General features: G+C 39.2%; 1 protein-coding gene across 1 annotated transcript in view; it reads right to left on the reverse strand.

The window, feature by feature from the left end:
• Positions 1–21,861, reverse strand: part of SPTLC2 (serine palmitoyltransferase long chain base subunit 2) — a 92,571-nt gene that overhangs the window by 25,046 nt on the left and 45,664 nt on the right. Inside the window, exons 6-9 of the mRNA XM_047794588.1 lie at positions 20,906–20,999; positions 17,400–17,505; positions 16,008–16,227; positions 13,417–13,543 (exon numbers count right to left, since the gene is read on the reverse strand). Of these exons, the coding sequence (XP_047650544.1) occupies positions 13,417–13,543; positions 16,008–16,227; positions 17,400–17,505; positions 20,906–20,999 (547 nt within the window). The remainder of the gene's footprint in view (positions 1–13,416; positions 13,544–16,007; positions 16,228–17,399; positions 17,506–20,905; positions 21,000–21,861) is intronic.

Here is a 21,861-nt window from a genome sequence, read left to right on the forward strand (position 1 = left end):
AGACTGGGCTATAAAGTTCACAAATTATAAGTGATGAGAAGAAATGGTCATTCATCTCAGCTAACAGTACCTGAACAAATCAAATCATGGGGAAAAAAACCTTTAAAGTCAAGTTTTATTATGAAATAAAACTAAGGTAGTTCACCTACTTCAATTTAAAAAAAAATAAGAATAACATGACCCACAGTACTTTAACTAGGAGTTTAGATCCCTTCTATCGTCTCACCACATCGTCCCCCAAATGAGGGACATCGAGTCCAGAGCTCCTTTCCTGCCCCAGGGACCATCCTCAAACTCCTTATTTATGTCGGGCATTAGTAACAACAATCTGCTGGGTGAACAAGTCTACATTTGTTCAAAGGTTACCTTCCAGCCTGCTGCCTGTCGGCATCTTAACAGCCAGCTTCGCACAATCTCTGAAACAGGATACAAAAAGGAAAGACCACTCTTGTGGCAATAAATTTTTATTAGCACTTGGATGTGGAAGAAAGAAATGGGAGTGAAAAAAGAAACAGACCATGCTACAAAACCTCTTGAGTATTCAGGATAGATTTCTGAAGCAGAGAGGGAGATGAAAGGGGTTACTGATCCATGGAGAGGAAAAAGGTAGGCTTTCATTTGTAGGGGTGATTACTCACAACTAAACTGAGTTGTTGCTGTTGGTTTTTATCTTGAAAATTCGTAGGCCAGATATCATTAAATTAAAAATAGGTTATATTTATAAAGTAGTCTATTTTAATAAAAGGTTAAATGTCATTAATACAGTTTCAGACGTAGAAGTGGATGGAATTCAGGAAAGTCACATTCTACTTGGAGACAAGATACTGAGAAACTTTGTCCTATGTGTGAGCTCAAATTTCTCCACCTGTAAAGTAGTCATACTGCTTGTTGCTTGCAGAAGGCTTAAGCCATTAGTTAAAAAGCCCTTTGTGCCAGATAATGAAGAGGCTTACTTGACAAAGGGAAAATCTTCCTTTTTCTTTTGTTGCTGGTAATTCACTAAAGTGTTTTATTCCATTGGAAAACATTCACTTAGATGGAAAGACTGACAAGATCTGAGTTTGCTTAAAGTAATTAGCTGGATTTAAGAATGTTTAAGGGGTTTGGGGTCAGGGGATAAGGGAGGAGGAGAAGGAAGGAGGAAAACCAAGAAAAGGGGAAGCTGAACAAAAGAATTTATTTGTGGCTCTGAGGCCTGTCCTTCCAGGAATCTTACCCCTAACCCCTAGACTACAGGCATTTTCAAAGGCAAGGATCATGCATTGTTCATCTCTGTACCCCTCAACACCACACACACCACAGGATGCAGAGTAAATGCTTGAGAAATGTTTGATAAATGAGAAATTCAATTTTTTTTTTAATAGTGTTCTAGGAAGTAAGTTACAAGAAAGGAGGGATCTAATTTGACTCTGAGCATCAAATACATTGCTAAACTGTACTGTGGCTAATAAAACTGTGTTCGCTAGGAAACTTGACCTTTATTTAGATGAATCTCCAATGATGAAATACATTACCTAAAAGCAGATTCACAACAATAAAGAAAAAAGCAGAACTCCAACATTCTAAACTGAGAATGCACAGGAATTGGAGGGAAGGGAACCCAAGCCAGGCTCTACCAAAGGAAAGGCCTGCTTCCCAAAAATAACAAGTGGACATCAGCAGCCCTCTCATCCTACCTGCTACCCTGGAGAGAAGCAGGAAATTCTCTTTACGACCACCTTCCCCCCTCTACCCCGCAAGACTGTTTTCTTTATAACAGTTCTGCCCCTCTGCAAGGAGATCTTGGAATGCTCCACCCCCTACCCCCCCAAAAAAGCTTCTCAGTTCCCCTAAATTTGTTTTTGACAGTTTCTGGGATTCTCAAGGTGATCATTTAACACTTCATTAACAAGTCTATTAAAGGAATTAGTTCAAATGAGCCAAATTGAATTTTAATTAAACCTCAATCTGCCCAGGGTATTTTTTTTTTCCCTCCTACACCAATAGCCATCTGAATAGGCTCTCAGCTCCTTTCAATACTAAAAAGTACAAAAAAAGCAGTTTTCTACACAGAAAGTTGTTTCTGTCATCATTTTAAAATTTACCTAGTAGAAGGTACCTATCTAGTTAATTTTGTTACAGGACTTGGCCATTTTTGGCTTGACATTCAACTATATAAGCAACGTACTTTAAGAACCCATCCATTTTCTAATACTTCTGCATCATGTGTGCATTCATTCATTCAGCAAATCCTTTTATCAAAAAAAAGCAAAGCCTTTTATCAAACACTGCTAGATTTCAGCCACTAAGCTAAGTACTATGCTTGTCATTAACTACATCTTTGGCTAGAAATAAAATACATCAAAACACAGCTTTGGAAAATAGAAAAGCACAATTTTGGTTGCTTTGGACAGATGTTTTGCCTTGATTCATAAATAGATCTTACAGCTAAATTTCCACTAGTGGATATGAACTAGTGATATGTGATGTAAAATCTAGAATTTCAAATGTCTCATCTAATTTGTCAGAATTTCCCAGATCTCATTTTTTTCTACTCACCAGCCTGTTGTAACTCAGTATGTCCATTCAAGACACAAGCACAATTCCCATCCACTATTATACACTGTGCTTCCCGGGTCAGATGGCGCTCAGTATCTAACTACTCATGGCTCTAGTCACATGTCCCTCTACTCTTTGAGGAAACTATAGGAATTGGAAGGGAAATGTGGAAAAGATTGGGAGGCAGAGGAAAGGAGTGCTTATAAAAAAGATGAAAATATTTATCAATAATCAACCAGTCTATCTGTGTGTGTATTAAGCCTGACTTTCAAACTTATCTTAGGCAGGATTTATTTTCATGCAAGTTTCTGATGTACTCTGGAATCTAAAAAAAAAAAAAAATTTTTTTTTTTCTATTTTCTTTTTTTAGGGCTGCACATGTGGCATATGGAAGTTCCTGGGCTGGGGTCAAATCAGAACTATAGCTGAGGTCTACGCCACAGCCACAGCAACACCAACACCGGATCTGAGCTGCATCTTCGGCCTACATTGCAGCTTGTGGCAACAACAGATCCGTAACTATGAGCAAGGCCAGGGATATAACTCGCATCCTCCCAGAGACATTGGGTCCTTAATTCACTGAGCCACAATGGGAACTCCCTAAAACAAAAATGTTTTGGAGTCCCCGCTGTGGCTCAGCGGTTATTGAGCCCGACTAGCATCCATGAGGACTCAGGTTCGAACCCTGGCCTCGCTCAGTGGGTTAAGGACCTGGTATTGCTGTGAGCTGTGGTGCAGGTCACAGATGCAGCTCAGATCCCACATTGCTGTGGCTGTGGTGTAGGTCAGCAGCTGCAGCTCCAATCTGATTCCTAGCCTGAGGCAGGTGCGGCCCTAAAAAAGACCCTCCCCGCAAAAAAACGTTTTAATCATAAAAGTAACATATTCAACCTGGTAAAATAAAATTCTAATAGTACAAAATATTATTTTAAAAAAATAGACGTTTTCCTCGTCCACCAAGCTACCTCCATTCCTATTCCCAGCAAGAAGTTCCCGGTTCTGTTTCTGGCTTTCCTCGTGGCAAAATTTAATACAGCAATGCTGAATGATATATTTACCCTTCATAAATCCTATCACCTGACACAGGTCATATCTTTGGCTGGAGCAGAGCAGATGTTCATGGACAACTCCGGTGAAGCATTTAATGACAAGCACATATTTGTATTTTAACTCAAGTCAATTTGCTTTACCTCTAAGTTCAATTTTAAGGAACTCCAGCTTCTCTATCCTAATTTGATTCTTAATGTTCTTCCAATGATTAGTCATCTCCACGTCTATATCATTAATGAGCTATAACACCTGCCAGTTAGAATGGAACAAACACTTCTCTGGCTCTGAAAGCCAGCTTATAAATGGTAGCTTCTGGTTACAAGAGGACTTGGTTAGAGACAGTAGTGAAGGTCAAACCATCTGTATGATAAAAGCATGAAGCTTTATCCCACTGAGAGAAAGTCACAGCATCAAAGATTACATTTATATATATATATTTTAAATTATTTATTCTTAAATCTAGCATATTTTTCCTAAGTCCAATAATTCTAAGAACATTGGTCAGTTCAGTGTACGAAGATTTAATTCAAGAATAATCCTGTTTGAGTGCAAGATCTATCTTCTCCTCTTAAATGAAAAGATATTGTAAGTTCCTGGAGTTTAAGAATGCAAATATAATAATGGACTAAATCATATAGGTCATTAAGTCCTATACTGCGTCTCCTCAGGACACAAAAGTATTATTCATTTAATCATTCACTAAGTATATCCTGCCCACTATGTGCCAAACACAGTTCCAAACAGAAGGAATAAAGTGAACAAGTGGCCACAATTTCCTGTGTTCAAGGAGTTTATATTCTACTTGGGAAAGATAACAATTTTGAGAAAAATCAAGCCAAACAATTCCTCACTCTAAGGTCTTGAAGTAGGCATTATTAAAGATAAAGAGGAAGAATGAGACATAGGTCCCTGCCCTCAAAGGACTTCTAATTGAATGAGGAAGATGACATACACATGGAAAAACTACAATAAAAATCAAAATTTAGTAAGTACCTGATATAGTCTAAATTGAGATAGATAATCAAAATTACCATAAAGGGGGCATATAGGGGCAGGGGAGTGGGAGACTCAAACTGTTGGGGTGTCAGATAGGCTCAAGGATATACCTCATAACATGGGGAATATTACCAATATTTAGTAGTAACTGCAAACAGAAGGTAACCTTAAAATAATCTTTTTAAAATAAAAATCTTATTTACATTAAAAAGTTATAATGAAAAGGCTTAAGAGATTTCATTACACATGTATATTTTAGGACTGGGACACCAGTTGCAACATCTAGCATATACATCTGTTGATTGACTTGCTCACATACTGTGAAGAAAAGACTGTTCAAACATTAAGCACTGGCTCTGTGAGACAAAATTGTAATTGTGTAGTATTATAAACTTGTTGAAACATGGCTTCTGGAAGAAAAAACAGATTAGCACAAAGATGTCATAAAAGACATAGCATTTCAATTTGCTGTCAAGAATGAACAGAATTTGGAGGACAGTAAGATAAGCATTCTGTCAGAGGCAACAAACTGGCTTAAAAAAGGGGACAGAAAAAGATGGTTAAACTAAAATCAAACCACAGAGGTTCTCAAACATTGTAGAAAGAATTTGAACTTTATTCTGTAAGCAAGTAGGAGTTACTGAAGACTGTTATTTGCAATTTCTGCATCCTCAGGCAAACAATGTCAGAGCTATTTGTTGGGGAGATTAACAAGTGGTACAGGAGAGACTGGAGCAAGGGAAAGGCAGTCAGGGGTGGAGCAGCAGTTACAGGGACAGGTGCTCAGGGCCTGGGGCCAGAAGGCAGCAGTGGGAGTAAGCAGAGGTGAGAGGCAGAATCAACAGAATTTGACTTTGACATGGGGAAAGCGGACTACAATTTCAGGCCTATGTAACTTAAAGCCAGTTTTGTATTTAGTGGAGAAGACAGAAAGGATACAATGAGGAAAAGCAGCATAACTTCCGTGCTGTTCTTATTAGTGATACATAGGCTGAATCTTAGTCACAAGGAAACACAAGATGAACCCAAATTGAGGGGATATTCTGTATAACAACTGGTCTGCAATTGTTACAACTGTCAATGAAAGACTGAGAAACTGTGACAACTAAATGCAACATGTGACTGAACCACAGCCACATCTTTGGGACATGGGTCTGGGGAATAGACAGCAATAACATATCATGGTTAGTGACTGAAACAAGAGTATATTCATATTGATTAATTACATAATATGTTAGTGTAAATGCCTTGCTTTGGTTGGTTCTATTATGGTTATATAGGAAAATGTTTTCGTAGGAAGTATACACTGAAGCATTTGGGATGATGGGGCTTCAGGTCAGTAACTTTCTTTCTTTCTTTTTTTTTGGTCTTTGTGTGTTTTTCTAGGGCCGCACCAGCGGCATATGGATGTTCCCAAGCCAGGGGTCTAATCGGAGCTGCAGTCGCTGGCCTATGCCAGAGCCACAGCAACACGGGATCCGAGCCGTGTCTGTGACCTACACCACAGCTTACGGCAACACCAGATCCTTAACCTACTGAGCGAGGCCAAGGATTGAACCAGCAACCTCATGGTTCCTGGTCAGAATCATTTAACCACTGAGCCACGACAGGAACTCCAAGATCAGTAACTTACTTTCAAATGGTTCAGGAAACAAAGTTTTTTTGTGCTGTACTTCCAACTTTTACGTAACTTTATAACTGTTTTACAAATAAAAAGATTTAAAAATATTATGATGAGAAACATTAACTCTGCCTTATGACTGCAGGTCTACTTCATGGAATTTAGGTATAAACATTTAAAATTATTGTGAGGAGTTCCCTAGTGATGCAGTGGGTTAAGGATCTGGTGTTGTCACTGCAATGGCTCAGGTTGCTGCTGTGGTGCAGAAGCTTCCTGGCCTGGGAACTTCCACATGCCACAGGCATGGCCAAAAATTAAAAAAAAAAAAAAAAAAATTATTGTGATTTCTACTGTAAAGCAGAGGAAACTCTACTCAATATTCCATGATAACTTATATGGGAAAACAATCTGAAAAAGAATGGATGTATTTATAACGGAATCACTTTGCTGTACACTTAGAACTAACACAACTTATAAATAAACTATATTGCAATATAAAATAAAAATTAAATTGGAAATAATTATTGTGACTTTTTTCATATCTTTTTTTTTTTGGACTTTTTAGGGCTGCACCCCTAAAGATGTACAAATTCATGTTCTTAAAACACACAACACACGCACACAAATCTTTTAAACACAGGAGTTCCTATCATGGCACAGCAGAAACGAATCCAACTAGGAACTGTGTGGGTTTGATCCCTGGCCTCACTCAGTGGGTTAAGGATCTGGCATTGCCGTGAGCTGTGGTGTAGGTTGCAGATGTGGCTCGGATATCGCTTTGCTCTGGCTGTGGCATAGGACAGCAGCTGTAGCTCCGATTCGACCCCTAGCCTGGGAACCTCCATGTGCTGCAGTTGTGGCCCTAAAAAGCAAAAAAAAAAAAAAAAAAAATCTTTTAAATGAATCTGAGTCTCGAATCGGGTAGAGGGTGTGGTAATGAAATTAGAACGCACAGAAGGTTGTAATAGTGGTCCAGGGTAAAAAGAGATAAAAAAAATGCTGTGCTAATTGTAGCTTATTTAAAGCGTCTAGTCCTATAATTCTTTGAATTATCTGAAACTGACACATAGGAAGAAAAAACAAATAAAAAAGGAAATCAAGTTCCTGGTGACTCTTTGCTGCCTTTGGTCCCACTGGCAATGGAATTCTGTTGGTTTAGCATCCTACCAGGTAAGAGGAAGGCTTCTGGAGTGGGCCCCACAGGAAGGACTGTTTGTGATGAGCTAAGTTTACACAACAGAGAAATTAAAAACATGCAGGTAAATAAAACCATTATGACTTATAAAAATGAGAAAATATTATGTCAAAAATGAGCTTATTCAAATAATGCTTAATATCTATATGTCTGGTAACAAAAGTCAAAGAATTAGTGGAAGGACATGAAAAGAAAAGCAGGTTCTTATTCCCAATATTCCCTTAAATCAACATTAAATCTAAGACCAAGCACTAACATTACATGATCTTTCCCCCCTCATTTCTAAACAGAAATCCTATGTGAGATACCGACCACAAAGTAAAGTTCTTCAATTTGCAATGTTGCTATTATCATGTAACAGCCTCTTCCGTTCACATATGGGTTATGCTTTGCTTTTCCCACTCCCAATTTACGGTGCTATTGAAATTCACTGTAAGGCAGAAATATTGGTATACCTCTTATTCAAATTCGATTCTTTCCAGGCAGATTTCTTCAAAATATAATCACGGGTACATTATTTTCTGTACCTTTTCATGAAATCTGAAAGGCCAATGAAATACCTAACCTATGTGAAAAAGGCCACAAAGCTTGCCAATATTAAGCGACCCAAAGAAACTATTCACGATTTGGGTTTGATACTTTGATAGTCTACCTATAGTACTATGCTCTGGACACAGTGGCCTCCTTGCTACCGCTGAGCAGGGAGTCACTACATCTCAGGGCCTTCCAGCCCTGGATTTTCACAGCTAAATCCTCACCTCCTTCAGGAGCTTGATAAAAATTACCTTCTCAGGGGCTACCCTATTTAAAACTGCAAACTGGGTCTCCAGAATTCCTCAATACCCACCTTCCCCACTTTTTCCCAAAGTACTTACCACTTTCTAGCAACTGTGTAATTTACTTCCCTTATTGGAAACTCCACAAGGCAAGAATTTGGGGGGTATTTTATTCTTTGATGGATCAGGAGTGCCTAGAAACAGCATCTAGCACACATGGTGGGCACTCAAATGTTTGCTGAATGGTTAATAAAACTGCCATTTTTCTATGGTACAGGAATCTCTGGGAGAAATACAACAACCCACCATCCTCTACATCCCCAACACTCTCCAAGGATACACCACCTGCAAATGATCCACTTGTATGCCCACTGTCTGTGGATTCTGATTCAGAGTCTAACATGTAGCGAGACACTCGATGTTGTGGAATTAATGAAATTCAATGATCTGATTATGTTTCTCTCAAGGTAGGCCATTTTTGTTATAAAATCACACTCAGTAATTAATTTTAGACACCTTTTTTTTAAATGTCACCTTAAGACATAGTCAAAAGGCTACTGTCTGGTTCTACCTTTTTTCCTTCAAGGACAATGAAAAGATGCATTCAGTGATGCCATGAAAAAATAAGCACTACCTTAACCCACTAAGATACCCCCACACACACAAAAAAGAGAAAGAAAAAAAAAATCAGGCCAAATTTAATTAAGATCAGGTAGCAGGTCTTATGAGAAATGGTTATTTATCACTACTTCTGGTTGGGTTTTTCTTATCCTCTATTTTGGGAAAGAAACAATATAGCCAGCAGGGGTTTATCATGCTAATTACTAATTTTAAAATATATAAAAAATTGGTGGTGGCAATTTTAAAAACAGTTACAAATTCTTTGACCTGCTTCCCACATGAGGTGGAGTCTGAACCCCATGCGCTGCAATCTGGGCTGGCCTTAGCGACCTGCTTGTTAGTAACAGAGCAGAAAGAGTCATGGGGTTTCAGCAGCTTCTGTGGGAACACTTGCTCTCTGCATTGTCCTCTCTGGATACCTGGTCACCACGCTGTGAGGAACCTGCACCACATGGACAGGACATGTGAAGGTGCTCTGGTCAACAGCCTCAGGTGAGCCCAGCCTTCAAGTCACTCCAGTTCAGGTGACAAGTGAGTGAAGAAGCCTCAAGGTGACCCCAGGCCCCAGCCACCAGAGTCTTCCCCCGCTGCCTGGATCTTCCAAGCTCAAGCCCCAGACACTGTGGAGCAAGGACAAGCCATCCCTGCTGTGCCTTGACCAAATTCCTGACCCACAGGATCTGTGAGCACAATAAGACGGCTGTTGTTTCATGTCACTAAGCTTAGAGGGTGGCTACAGAGGCAGTAGAATAACAAGGCTGATGCACCTATCCCAAAGCCCCTATCTAATTACCGTATTTCATTTTCTCTTTACCAGTAGAGCCTAGATTTCATTATTTAGCACAGTTAAGTCATTTACCCAGAGGTCAGGCATCACAGGGATCCATGCTCCAGCATCGGGCAAAGAAATTATCTAAGGTCACCCTGATAGTTGCTACCATTTGTTTTCTAGCCACCTAAATCTTTTTGTTGTTGTTGTTTGGTCACTCTATAGCATATGGAATTCTTGGGCCAGGGATCAGATCCGAGCCACAGTTGCAACCTACACTATAGCTGTAGCAACACTGGATCCTTAACCCATTATGGGGGGCCAGGGATCAAACCTGGGTCCCAAAAGTTCCAAAGATGCCACTGATCCACAGCAGGAACTCCTCAGTCACCTGTATCTGTCTGCTAAATAAAGAGGCTGATGCACCTACGTCAAATAACTGGATAAGTGCTAGCTACATACATGCAAATACATATCTGAGCACGTACATACCTGAGCATATATATACATACGTATACATATATGAGCATATATGTATACTCAGGTCAAAGCACATTATTTCCAGAAACACCTTATAAGAAAGAAGGAAGATAACATAGCTACTGTTAACAGGGAACTTCTCACAAGGCTAGATGCTGTGTTCACAATATTAATGAATTATTTTCTTCCCCAAATAATTGATTTATGAAACTGAAAATGGTCAATGCTTCCACGAGATAAGGATGTGTATACTACAGATCAGAAAAAAATTTAAAGTAAAATTATGATTTAAGAAAACAGGCTGGAGTTCCCGTCATGGCTCAGTGGTTAGTGAACCCAACTAGCATCCGTGAGGACACAGGTTCAATCCCTGGCCTTGCTCCATGGGTCAAGGAGCCAGCATTGCCATGAGCTGTGGTGTAGGTCGAAGACGTGGCGTGGATCCTGCATTGGCAGCCACAGCTCTGACTGAACCCCTAGCCTGGGAACCCCCATATGCAGCAGGTGCGGCCCTGAAAAAGACAAAAAGACCAAAAGAAAGAAGACAAGCTGAAATCAATGAAAATCAGACATACTACTTCTTTCTTATTTTTCACTGCAAACCTGATCAATCTTACCACAAAATATAACTAAAGAGTGGTGGAGAGCTCAAGGTTGATAGCATGAAATCTTTTACCAGAGTAAAACTGATTTTAGAAGCATTAAAAAAGCAACAGGTAAGATGTATGTCTTAAACTCACAATGGAGATACTTCAAAGGAGGGGGGGACTTAACTACGCCCCTTTTATTACAACTTTTCTGTAGTCAACATTGCCCTCTAGTGATATTAAATAAAAGTCAAATAACAGAAAGCAAACATCATTCTTTATCATTCACTTGAGTATGTTTAAGTTTAGGGCATCTAGTTTGGACTACAAATCTCACTAAAGACAGAATACCCAGACACCTAACGTCAGTTAATCCTCAACAAAGGAGGCAAGAATGAAAATGAGAAAAAAATCTCTTTAGCAAATGGTGCTGGGAAAACTGGACAGCATGAAAAGAGAACACACCCTCACACCATGCACAAAAATAAACTCAAAATGCCTTAAAGACTTAAACATAAGGCACAACACCATAAAACTTCTAGAAGAGAACATAGGCAAAACATTCTCTGACATCAACCATACAAATGTTTTCTTAGGGTAGTCTCCTAAGACAATAAAAATTAAAACAAAAAGAAACAAATACGACTTAACCAAACTTACAGGAAAAGGAAAACATAAAAACAAAACAAAACAAAACGGGAGTTCCCGTTGTGGTGCAGCAGAAACAAATCCAACTAGGAACAATGAGGTTGCAGGTTCGATCCCTGGCCTCGCTCTGTGGGTCAAGGATCCGGCGTTGCCGTGAGCTGTGGTGTAACTTGCAGATGCAGCTCAGATCTGGTGTGGCTGTGGCTGTGGCTATGGCTGGCGGCTACAGCTCCCATTAGCCCCCTAGCCTGGGAACCTCCATATGCTGCAGGTCCAGCCCTAAAAAGACAGAAACACCAAAAAAACAAACAAACAAAAAAAAACAAAAAAAAAACCCCAACTATGTAATGGGAGAAAATAGTTGCAAATGATGCGACTGATAAGGGGTTCACTCCCAAAATATATAAACAACTCATATAATTCAACAACAACAAAAAACTAACAATGCAGTAAAAAAGCAGGCAGAAAACCTAAATAGACAATTTTCCAAAGAAGACATACGGATGGCCAGTAGGCACATGAAAAAATGTTCAATATCACTAATTACTAAGTAAATGCAAATCAAAACTACAGTGAGGTACCACCTCACACTGGTCAGAATGGCAATCAATAAGTCTACAAATAACAAATGCTGGAGACAGTGTGGAGAAAAGGGAACCCTCCTACACTGCTGATGGGAATGTAAATTGGTATATCACCATAGAAAATAGTATAGAGGTTCCTCAAAAATTTGAATATGGAACTACCATGTGATCCAGCAATCCCACTCCTGGACATATAGCCAGACAAAACCATAATTCAAAAAGATACATGCACCCATACGTTCATAGAAGCACTATTCACAATAGCCCAGACATGGAAGCAATCTAAATGTCCATCAACAGACTAATGGATTAAGAAGACACGGTACATACATACAATGGAATAGTACTCAGCCATTAAAAAAAAAAAAAAACAACACAAAATAATGCCATTTGCAGCAACATGGATGCGACTAGAGATTCTTATACTAACTGAAGTGAGTCAGAAAAAGAAAGACAAATACCATGTGATATCACTTATATGTGGAATCTAAAGTATGGCACAAATGAACCTAATGTTTTGTAGAAAACAGAAAGACTCACAGACATAGAGAAGAGACTTGTGGTTGCCACAGAGGAGAGGGGAGGGGGTGGGATGGTCTGGGAGTGTGGGGTTAGGAGATGCAAACTATTACATTTAGAATGGATAAGCAGGGAGTTCCCATTGTGACGCAGTGATTAACGAATCCGACTAGGAACCATGAGGTTGTGAGTTAGGTCCCTGCCCTTGCTCAGTGGGTTAAGGATCCGGTGTTGCCGTGAGCTGTGGTGTAGGTCACAGACTCGGCTCGGATCCTGTGTTGCTGTGGCTCTGGCATAGGCCAGTGGCTACAGTTCCAATTCGACCCTTAGCCTTGGGACCTCCATATGCCACAAGAGCGGCCCAAGAAAAGGCAAAAAGACAAAAAAAAAAAAAGAATGGATAAGCAATGAGGTCATACTATATAGCAGAGGGAACTGTGTCCAGTCTCTTGGGATAGACCATGATGGAAGATAACATACGAAAGGGAATGGATATATATCTATGACTGGGTCACTCTGCTGTACAGCAGTAACTATTGGCTCAACATTGTAAATCAACTATAATTTTAAAACAAAAGAACAGATTCAGGATGACCTTCATTATCTACCACATTAAGTGTTAAATCAGAAACTCTTTTAAAAGGCATTAAATCAAGGACAATTCAAGGAAAAGCAGCTTTCAAATGCTATGAGAATGAAACATTGCTACACAGTGAAATATGTCTTCGCATAAAATTATGCAATTCAAGAAGTATCCTCAAGACTTATCGCCTAAGACTTAGGAGGATAGGTAGGATAGTGAGATTAAAGCCTCATCATCTATGAACAAAATTTAACAGGAGGTGCGCTAGGCTAGTTCTCATTTCGTTACAAACATGCCAAAATGTGTCCATAGAAACCAAGACCTCCACACCTGCCAGCTCGGCCCACTAGTATACCTGACTCCTCGTTTTAGGAAAAGAGCTCAAGAAAGAACACTTTTGGTTGCTAAGTACTTACTGAGCCCGGGAAACTTTCCAAGAAAAGACTTACCAAGGGTGGTGCCATCCTGCCCCATGATGCACTTCATAGAGGTGATGATCTGCTCCACGACAGGTGGCGACAGTGACGTGGCGTACACGGCACTGTGAGAATGTGTCCGCAGATAGTCAATCAGCTCCTGGGGAGTTCACAGAAGCAAGTCATTAGAGGCAACGTGTGAACTCACCGTCAATGTCACTGCCTTCCTCGCAGATGAAAGAAGTCTTGTCCCTCCAGCAGCACTGGAATAGGGACATCAACCTGAGACACGAGGTCGGCCAGCATGGTCAAAGCACACTATAAGCAACAAATGGGTCAGACACACGCTAACTGGCCTCAGGCTTTGTTTTGTTTTTTAAATATACCACAACATGGAGACAAAAAAAGACTAGTTTTAAACACACCACAACATGGAAGGACAAAAAACTAGTTTTAAACACACCACAACATGGAAGGACAAAAAACTAGTTTTAAGTTTGGAGAACATATTTCATGTTATAAACAGATCTACAATGCTGAATTAAACATGAACGCTTTTGGATTGCTTTTTAGATAAAATGACTTACTTCTAGGTACTACAGAAAAATACCATCTGCATCTTACCCTAAGCCTGAAAAGCGAAATCTTACATTCCTCAATAAGAGAAAGAGAGCTCCCTAAAATCAACTTTATTTATTTATTTTTTTGGTCTTTTGTCTTTTTAGGGCCGCACCCGCAGCATGTAGAGAGCTACAGAGCTACAGCTGCCAGCCACACTAGATCTGAACCGAGTCTGTGACCTATACCACAGCTCACAGCAACGCCGGATCCTTAACCCACTGAGCGAGGCCAGGGATTGAACCTGCAACTTCATGATTCCTAGTCAGATTTGTTTCCTCTGTGCCACGACGGGAACTCCCTCTAATATCAACTTTAAAGATATTAAACATCCTCCAGACATACAGAGATTTATGAAATGATATAAATGTGGCAGAAATTAAATAGAAATTCACTGAGTCTTCCATGAGAACACTAAGCCTTCTCACTGAATAAAGAAAACCCTGTCAGTCACAAAAATTTCAAAACAATCAGCTATATATCCCTATTCTCTGATACTTTTAAACTCCATTAAGTCTCTAAATAAAAATGTGCAATACAAGAAGCTTATGTGCCAGAACCTGAACACAGGAGCACACAATGCAGCTAGAAAAGTATATCATTTCAAAATTACTAGAAATTGTGCAACTTCCCCCCAAAAAACAAATATACTGTACCTCAATGACCTCCCAGAGTATTATTTTTCTATCCTTTGGCTTAGCACAAATTTTACCAAAAAGCAAGCAATTCTCCCAACTGAGCCTGGTCCCATTAATAAAAATTTGACGTAAAAATCTATCAAACTTGACTAAAACCACTGATAATAGGGTTTCTCTCAAAGGTAATCAATTATTAAGAGAAAGTGCATGATTTAAGACTCCCTATGTCAAATTTTAAAAAGGAATTTAACAACATTGATGAGCACCAACCATGTACACATACTTGACATACACTGGTTTTTTTCTTAATTCTACAGAGAATTTTTTAAAATAACGGCTTTATTGATATACAATTCCCCTACCATAGTATTCACTTTCTTAGAGTGTGTAATTCAGAATATTCACAGCTGTGCAACTTTCATCACTATCCAATCTTAGAACACTTTCATTACCTCAAAAAGAAACCCCACCCCCATGAGCAGTCTCACCTTCCACTTCCCTCACCTCCTCAGCCCCCAGCAACCACCAACCTACCTCCTGTTTCTGATTTGCTATTCTGGGTATATCATGTAAAAGAAATACTACAATATGTGATGTTTGAAACGGACTTCTTTTGTTTAATACAATACTTTCATTTGATGTTGTAGCATGGATATACATTATTTTTTAAACCCTTACTATAATCTTACAAGCTAGGCATATGTACCTCTGGTTTACTGATAAGGAAACCGAAAGGTTACACACTTTGCCCAAGTCTCACAAAGTTAAGGAAATACTCAAACCTAGGGCTCTGCCTCCATGGCTCAACCATTTCCACCACGTCACATTGATTCTCAAATGCTTCAAAGTTCATTACGTAATTTTCAAACTGGAAAAGAACAATGTTTTGTAGTACACCAGAGCTAGCAAAGTAATCTTTTTTTCTTCCTGTCTTAATGCTCACCCAAGATGCATTTGAGTGCAAGGACAGGAAAAGAAATGAGTCTTCTATTCCCACTGGCTCCCATGACAGCCACACTACTTTTGAAACAGTGAGCACAACTCAAACCCAGTAGAAGACTGGCGAACAGGCAACACCGCTGTACGCTCTGTCATACAAGAGGGTATTCTGTACTCAGTCCAGCATGCAGTTTAGAAAGAAGCTCCAATAAGAAAACAACAAACAATGAACAGAATCAGCCTTTAGCTTATCAGTCACTCACCAGGCAGCTGAAGTGTGAAGCCTGCTGGCACCATGAGCCTAAGCCACAATTTAGGATCTCCACATTCAACTTCAAGACTCGATTTGCTAAACATGAGTAACCAAATCTAAATCTAGTAGCCAGTATCTTTACAAGCCTTAACTTTCCATTCTCGGGGCCCATTTACCTTCTTGCCTCCAATGTATCCTCCAGAAGCACCAAAGCTCTTTGTAAATGTCCCCATCATAATGTCCACGTCCTCAGGATCCAGGCCGAAGTAGTCCACCACACCTCGACCTGTGGGGCCCAGAGCCCCAATGCTGTGAGCTTCATCTAGATACAAGTATGCCTTGTATTTCTTCTTAAGGGCAATCACTTCAGGAAGGCGAACAATAGATCCCTCCATGCTGGGAAAACAGGGTAAAAAAATACAGAGACTTCTTAAACTCTCAAAATTAGGATTTGGCCACTTTATTTTTATTAATTTTTTAAGTTTATTGCTTTTTTAAAATGGTCTGACAGGAGTTCCTGTCGTGGCGCAGTGGTTAACGAATCTGACTAGGAACCATGAGGTTGTGGGTTCGACCCCTGGCCTCACTCAGTGGGTAAAAGATCCAGCATTGCCGTGAGCTGTGGTGTAGGTCGCAGACGCAGCTCGGGTCCCGAGTTGCTGTGGCTCTGGCGTGGGCCGGTGGCTAAAGCTCCGATTAGACCCCTAGCCTGGGAACCTCCATATGCCGAGGGAGCGGCCCTGGAAAAGGCAAAAAGACCAAAACCAAACCAAACCAAACCAAACAAAACAAAAAAATGGTCTGACAACTCTTCCTGGGGTTTTAAACTGACAAAGATAGATGGATGCCATGGCTAGGCAGATGTCTAGAGGAAAGGAGACTGGATCTTTTAAAACAACACCAGAACACAAGTGACCTCAATTCACGACAGAGGGATAGAGGTCACAGCAGAGCTTCTAAAGCTTTTAAGTACAGGGAACATTAGACTTCGCATCACATTGCGTGTGAATTAGGAAGTAAGAGAATACAAGCAAGGGCTGCGAACAGAGGAGCAAAATAAAATACTTCTTAAAATTAAACAGCATGTAATTTGTTCTGACATATTAAAAAACATATTTCAATTCTTGCCCCTCTGTATAAACCTCCTCTACAAACAGTGGAAAAATAAAGGACCCAAATAGAAGAGGGATTTGGAGACCATACAGCATGATGGAAAGAATGAAGAAGAGTCAGGTATTTTAACAAGTCAGAAACCCTGTCTCCTTAGTTTCCGAAGGGATCTAGATGAGTATCCCCTTCAGCTTAAAACTTCTGACTTCATGGGGCAAATCAGACCTAAGAATAATAAAGCTGGGGTTCCCTGGTGGCTCCATGTATTACGGATCTGGCATCATGGCAGTGGTTCGAGTTGCTACTGTGGGCGCAGGTTCGATCCCCAGCCCAGGAACTTTCACATGCCGAGGGTGCAGTCAAAATAATAATAATAACAACAACAACAACAACAATAATAATAATGCAGGATTACCTATATAACAACAACAACAACAATAATAATAATGCAGGATTACCTATATATTCCCTCCACAAGGATTAGAATTTTCTTCCAGGGCCTTCGTGTCCGAGGCTGACCATAAACAATGGCATCCTTCAACAGCTTCTCTAGGCTTTGCATATCTATAGCAAGCAAAAGAGAATTTCAGCACAAAGTACCCTCCTCTTTCCTAACTTTATTTCAGAAATGGAAATATACTTTTCTTATTCAGGAAGTGTGTCTCAGATAGCAAATGATATTCACATAATTAGAACTGGGCAGAAAGAGGGCAAAATGGGTAAGCTACTACTAGGTTGAATTAAAATCTCATCTAAAATGTAACAAATGTTCAAAACCACAGAAACTACTAAATTAGCATAGCACAGCCAATTTAGTTGGTTAGCATGCTTATGAAATGACCAATGTTCCATGTGAAGTACCTTGCCGTTCAATTAGCCTTTTTTGTATTTATAGAATCAAGTGTGTCTTTAATCCTAATGAGTCATTCAGACGTAAATGCACAAAGAAGGCTGAGCAAGAAAGTGTGAATATACTACAGATGCACACACCTCCTAAAAAGCAAATATGGGAGAAAAGCTTCAAGGTGCACACTCCACTTCCTTTCACCAAGGATGTATTCAATAAAAGTCTGTTAGACAGCTTTATCTGGATAGTGGGTTAAAAATACACCACCCTGGGGGTGTATGAATCTACGTATTAAGCAAGCTTAGCAATCAGGTGAGACTGTTTCATGTTTGACTTGAACTGTCCACAACCGAGTTGTTATGGCTCTGTCGGTCCTTATAGTAGTTAAGAGGCCTAGGAAACATTTGGTGGGTACTACCATTAATGAGGAGCATAATTTTCCTACTAAAGACAATTGCTTTGAAGACCACTGTTACCACCACTGCAGACTTCATTCTTAAACTATCTGTCCTGAAATAATGCCCTTAAGAACCCACCCCCAAATCTATGTAACATTAAGCCTGAAGTGTATTTATCAGGGGTGGGAAGCAACCTATCATAAATCTGATTTGATATTCTTTACTGCTCATTACTGAAGGAAGGGGTTACAAAGTTACATGATCTGTTCTTTTCATAAAAGGACCTTGGTAGAAAAGAGAAGTAAGTAATAAATACATATACCACAAATAAAAATTCGATGGCCAAAAGTTGTGACTGTGTTTTCACCCTCAGTTATTCATAACAAAACAATCTCTCTGCTATCTAACCCAGAGACAGGAGGTGCTCCCACAAAGGAACAAGTCCACTGTGAAGCTGTCAGTCCTGCTGCAGAGGGCAACGTGTGACAATCGGCAGGATACAAATAAAAAAGGACTCATTGTTTTAGTTTCCTCTGTTTATATACAAAAAGGAAGAGAAACATAAACATTGATTCAAAATTTCAGATGAAAGGAATTACCTAAGGAATGCTTGACCGTATTATCTACTTAGGAAAAAAAATTCAGCATCTCATTCATAGCATGCCCCCAAAATCCCATGTAAATTAAAGATTTAGATTAAAAAATATACAACAGAACTACCAGAAGAAAAGAAATAACCTTAGGATCTTAGAACGGGAAAAGCCATTACACAAAATCCGAACAAAAGTTCTAAGACAGTAAGTGTGACAACATAAACATTTTAATAAGTCTGCACAGCAAGACACTAAAAACAAAGTTAAAAATAAAAAAATACTGCAACATAAAAGAAAGCATAATCAACATAAAGGGCTCTTATGATCAGTAAAAAGAGAAACAGCTTGATAATGGTCAATTTTTCAAAGAAACACAAAGACAAGAAGTTGCTCAACCTAATAAAAAAAAATAAAAATTAACACAACATTGTAAATCAACTATACTTCAACTAAAGTTAATTAAATAATTAATCAATATGACATTGGACTTATTAGATTAGAAAAGGTTTAAAATGATGCATAATGGGATATGCTGGCCTGTAAGTACAAACAGTCACTGTTTTTGAGTTGAGTTGTTCAGTAAAAATTTGGACTATGCTTGGAAGGAATTTGGAAAAGCATAAAAAATTTATACCATTTTACCATTTGAAGACTGCTGGGAACTTATCCTAAGGTATTAGACCAATGAGCAAAAATCTAAATGTATGCAGTACTGTTTCTAGCAGAAAAATTTAGAAACAACCTTGATGTTTAAACCGAAGGATGGACTGATTGAGGGCACCTCCAGACACTGCCTGCCACCCTGCCATTTGGGAGGGGAACAGTCACATGTACTGCCAAAGTTCCCACTGTGTTTAATAAACCCCATTTACATAAAACAAAATACTGTATATATCGTTTTCACTGTAAAACATTTCAGACAAGATAAAGACAAAAGGAAGGAAGAAAATCATTACCATCCATAAACCTTCCATCTAGAAGCAAAGAGCTTATATTGGGATTTGCTTTTTGTAGACTATTATTTGTACATGTACACATTTTGATAAAAGATCATATTAAACAATGTGATAATCGTTCCTCTCTACATGTTATTGGAAAGTTATGCATTTTCATTACAAGTGATTATTTTAATCCACAAAGGCATTTGCACTTAGGGAGAAAGTTTTGGTTTAGCGCCACCTTTCTTTGTGCTTTTACGGCACCTGTTCATATCTGTATGTTAGTATCTATCTGTTGTACTCTAACTACTGGTTTGTCTACAGCCTCTTCAGCAACCAATCAGAAATCCCTGGGATCAGGGAACCTGCTTTATTCACCTCAATACCCCCACTGTTAAAGCAAGGCACACTATAGGCATTGAGTAAATGCACTGAACAAGTGACTTGTAAACAAAGGAAGATGAAAAAATTCAAAGTCAAAAAAGAAGACTATTTTACCAAAATGTTAAGTACCAAAAGGTTTCCCTCAGTCTTTATTTTTATTACAATGAGGAAGATAATAACTTTTAAAAGACAGGATGGAGAATGTTGAACTGGACTGAGAATGTTGGATGGAGACTATTGAACTGGATGGAGGTCCCGTTGTGGCTCTGCGATAATGAACTCAACTATTATCCATGAGGACGCGGGTTCGATCCCTGGCCTTGCTCAGTGGGTTAAGGATCCAGCATTGCCAGGAGCTGTGTTATAGGTCCCAGATGCAGACTGGGTAACATTTTACTTTTTTTTTTTTTTTTTTTTGAGGGCTACACCCACGGAACATGGAAGTTCCCAGGCTAGGGGTCTAATTGAAGCTACAGCTGTCTGCCTACACCTACTCCATCCACAGCAATGCCATCCACAGCAATGCCAGATCTGAGCTGTGTCTGGAACCTACACCACAGCTCAGGGCGAACGCCAAATCCTTAACCCACTGAGTGAGGCCAGGAATCAAACATGCAACCTTATGGTTCCTAGTCAGATTCATTTGCACTGCGCCATGACAGGAACTCCTGGACAACATTTTAAATGTTGCTACTTCAGCTTCATTGATATTGTCTATTATTAATTTAACTAATGTTACCACTGCCACTAACACAAAGAATATTAAAACACTAAGGCCAGCAGTGAATTCCACAACAAACTCACTGTTGTGTTTGAAGATTCGAATGGTTGCTCCTGAGAGTCTGGCTCCCAGAACCAGTGACGCATGGTTTAGTTCATCACTCAGAATCAGGCAACCCTGCAACACCACAAGCACAGGAAGGTAAGAAACTGGGGAGGAAAAGTTTAGTTACACAAACTACCATATACTCATATCATTAATAATTATATCTTATTAAAGGAAGCTTAAACAATGGCAAAGCTGTCAATGTGCTCTGAAACCTTTGTTTATTTTAATGTAGTTACTCCAACATTTGATTATTTTTTGCATGCTCTAACTTGCCCCATCCTTTTACTTTTTAACCTGTCTATGTCTTTATATTCTAAGCAGGTTTCTGGTGAAGCCTACTTAATTTTACTTAACCTGACAACCCCTGTCTTCTAATTGATACATAACCAATTATATTTAACATGATATCAATATCAGTATCATTGTTTCAATCTCTCCTCTTGCTTTTTGTTTTCTATTCGTCCTTTCTATTCCCTGAGGAACTACACACTTTTGTAACTGCAAAAGACTTTAGAGTTAACCTAGCCCTAGTACCTCATTTTACAAAGGAAAATGAGGCTCAGAAAGGTAGTGACATGCTCCTAATCACACAGTAAAACCAACTAAAAAAATCTCAGGTCTTCTGCTCATGAAATCACTGATTTTTCAATATACCATGTGTAGATATCAAAGCTAAAATGAAATGTGCAGAGTCCTAAGGGACCTTTCAAGCTGACAGCGCCAATTTGCTAAAATGTAATTTATATTTATCTCTTATCTCTTCTACTGTCCTCTCATAAACTCTACTGAGAGAAAACAAAATACATCCATACATATTTTATATTATTTTTAACTTATTAATTCATATTATGATTTTTAATCTATGTTATTACCTATACTATACCCTTAGACACATAATTTGTTCATATACCTCTGAACAGTGCATTACAGT

The sequence above is a fragment of the Phacochoerus africanus genome, chromosome 9, assembly GCF_016906955.1.
Source record: "Phacochoerus africanus isolate WHEZ1 chromosome 9, ROS_Pafr_v1, whole genome shotgun sequence".
Taxonomy (NCBI): Eukaryota; Metazoa; Chordata; class Mammalia; order Artiodactyla; family Suidae; genus Phacochoerus; species Phacochoerus africanus.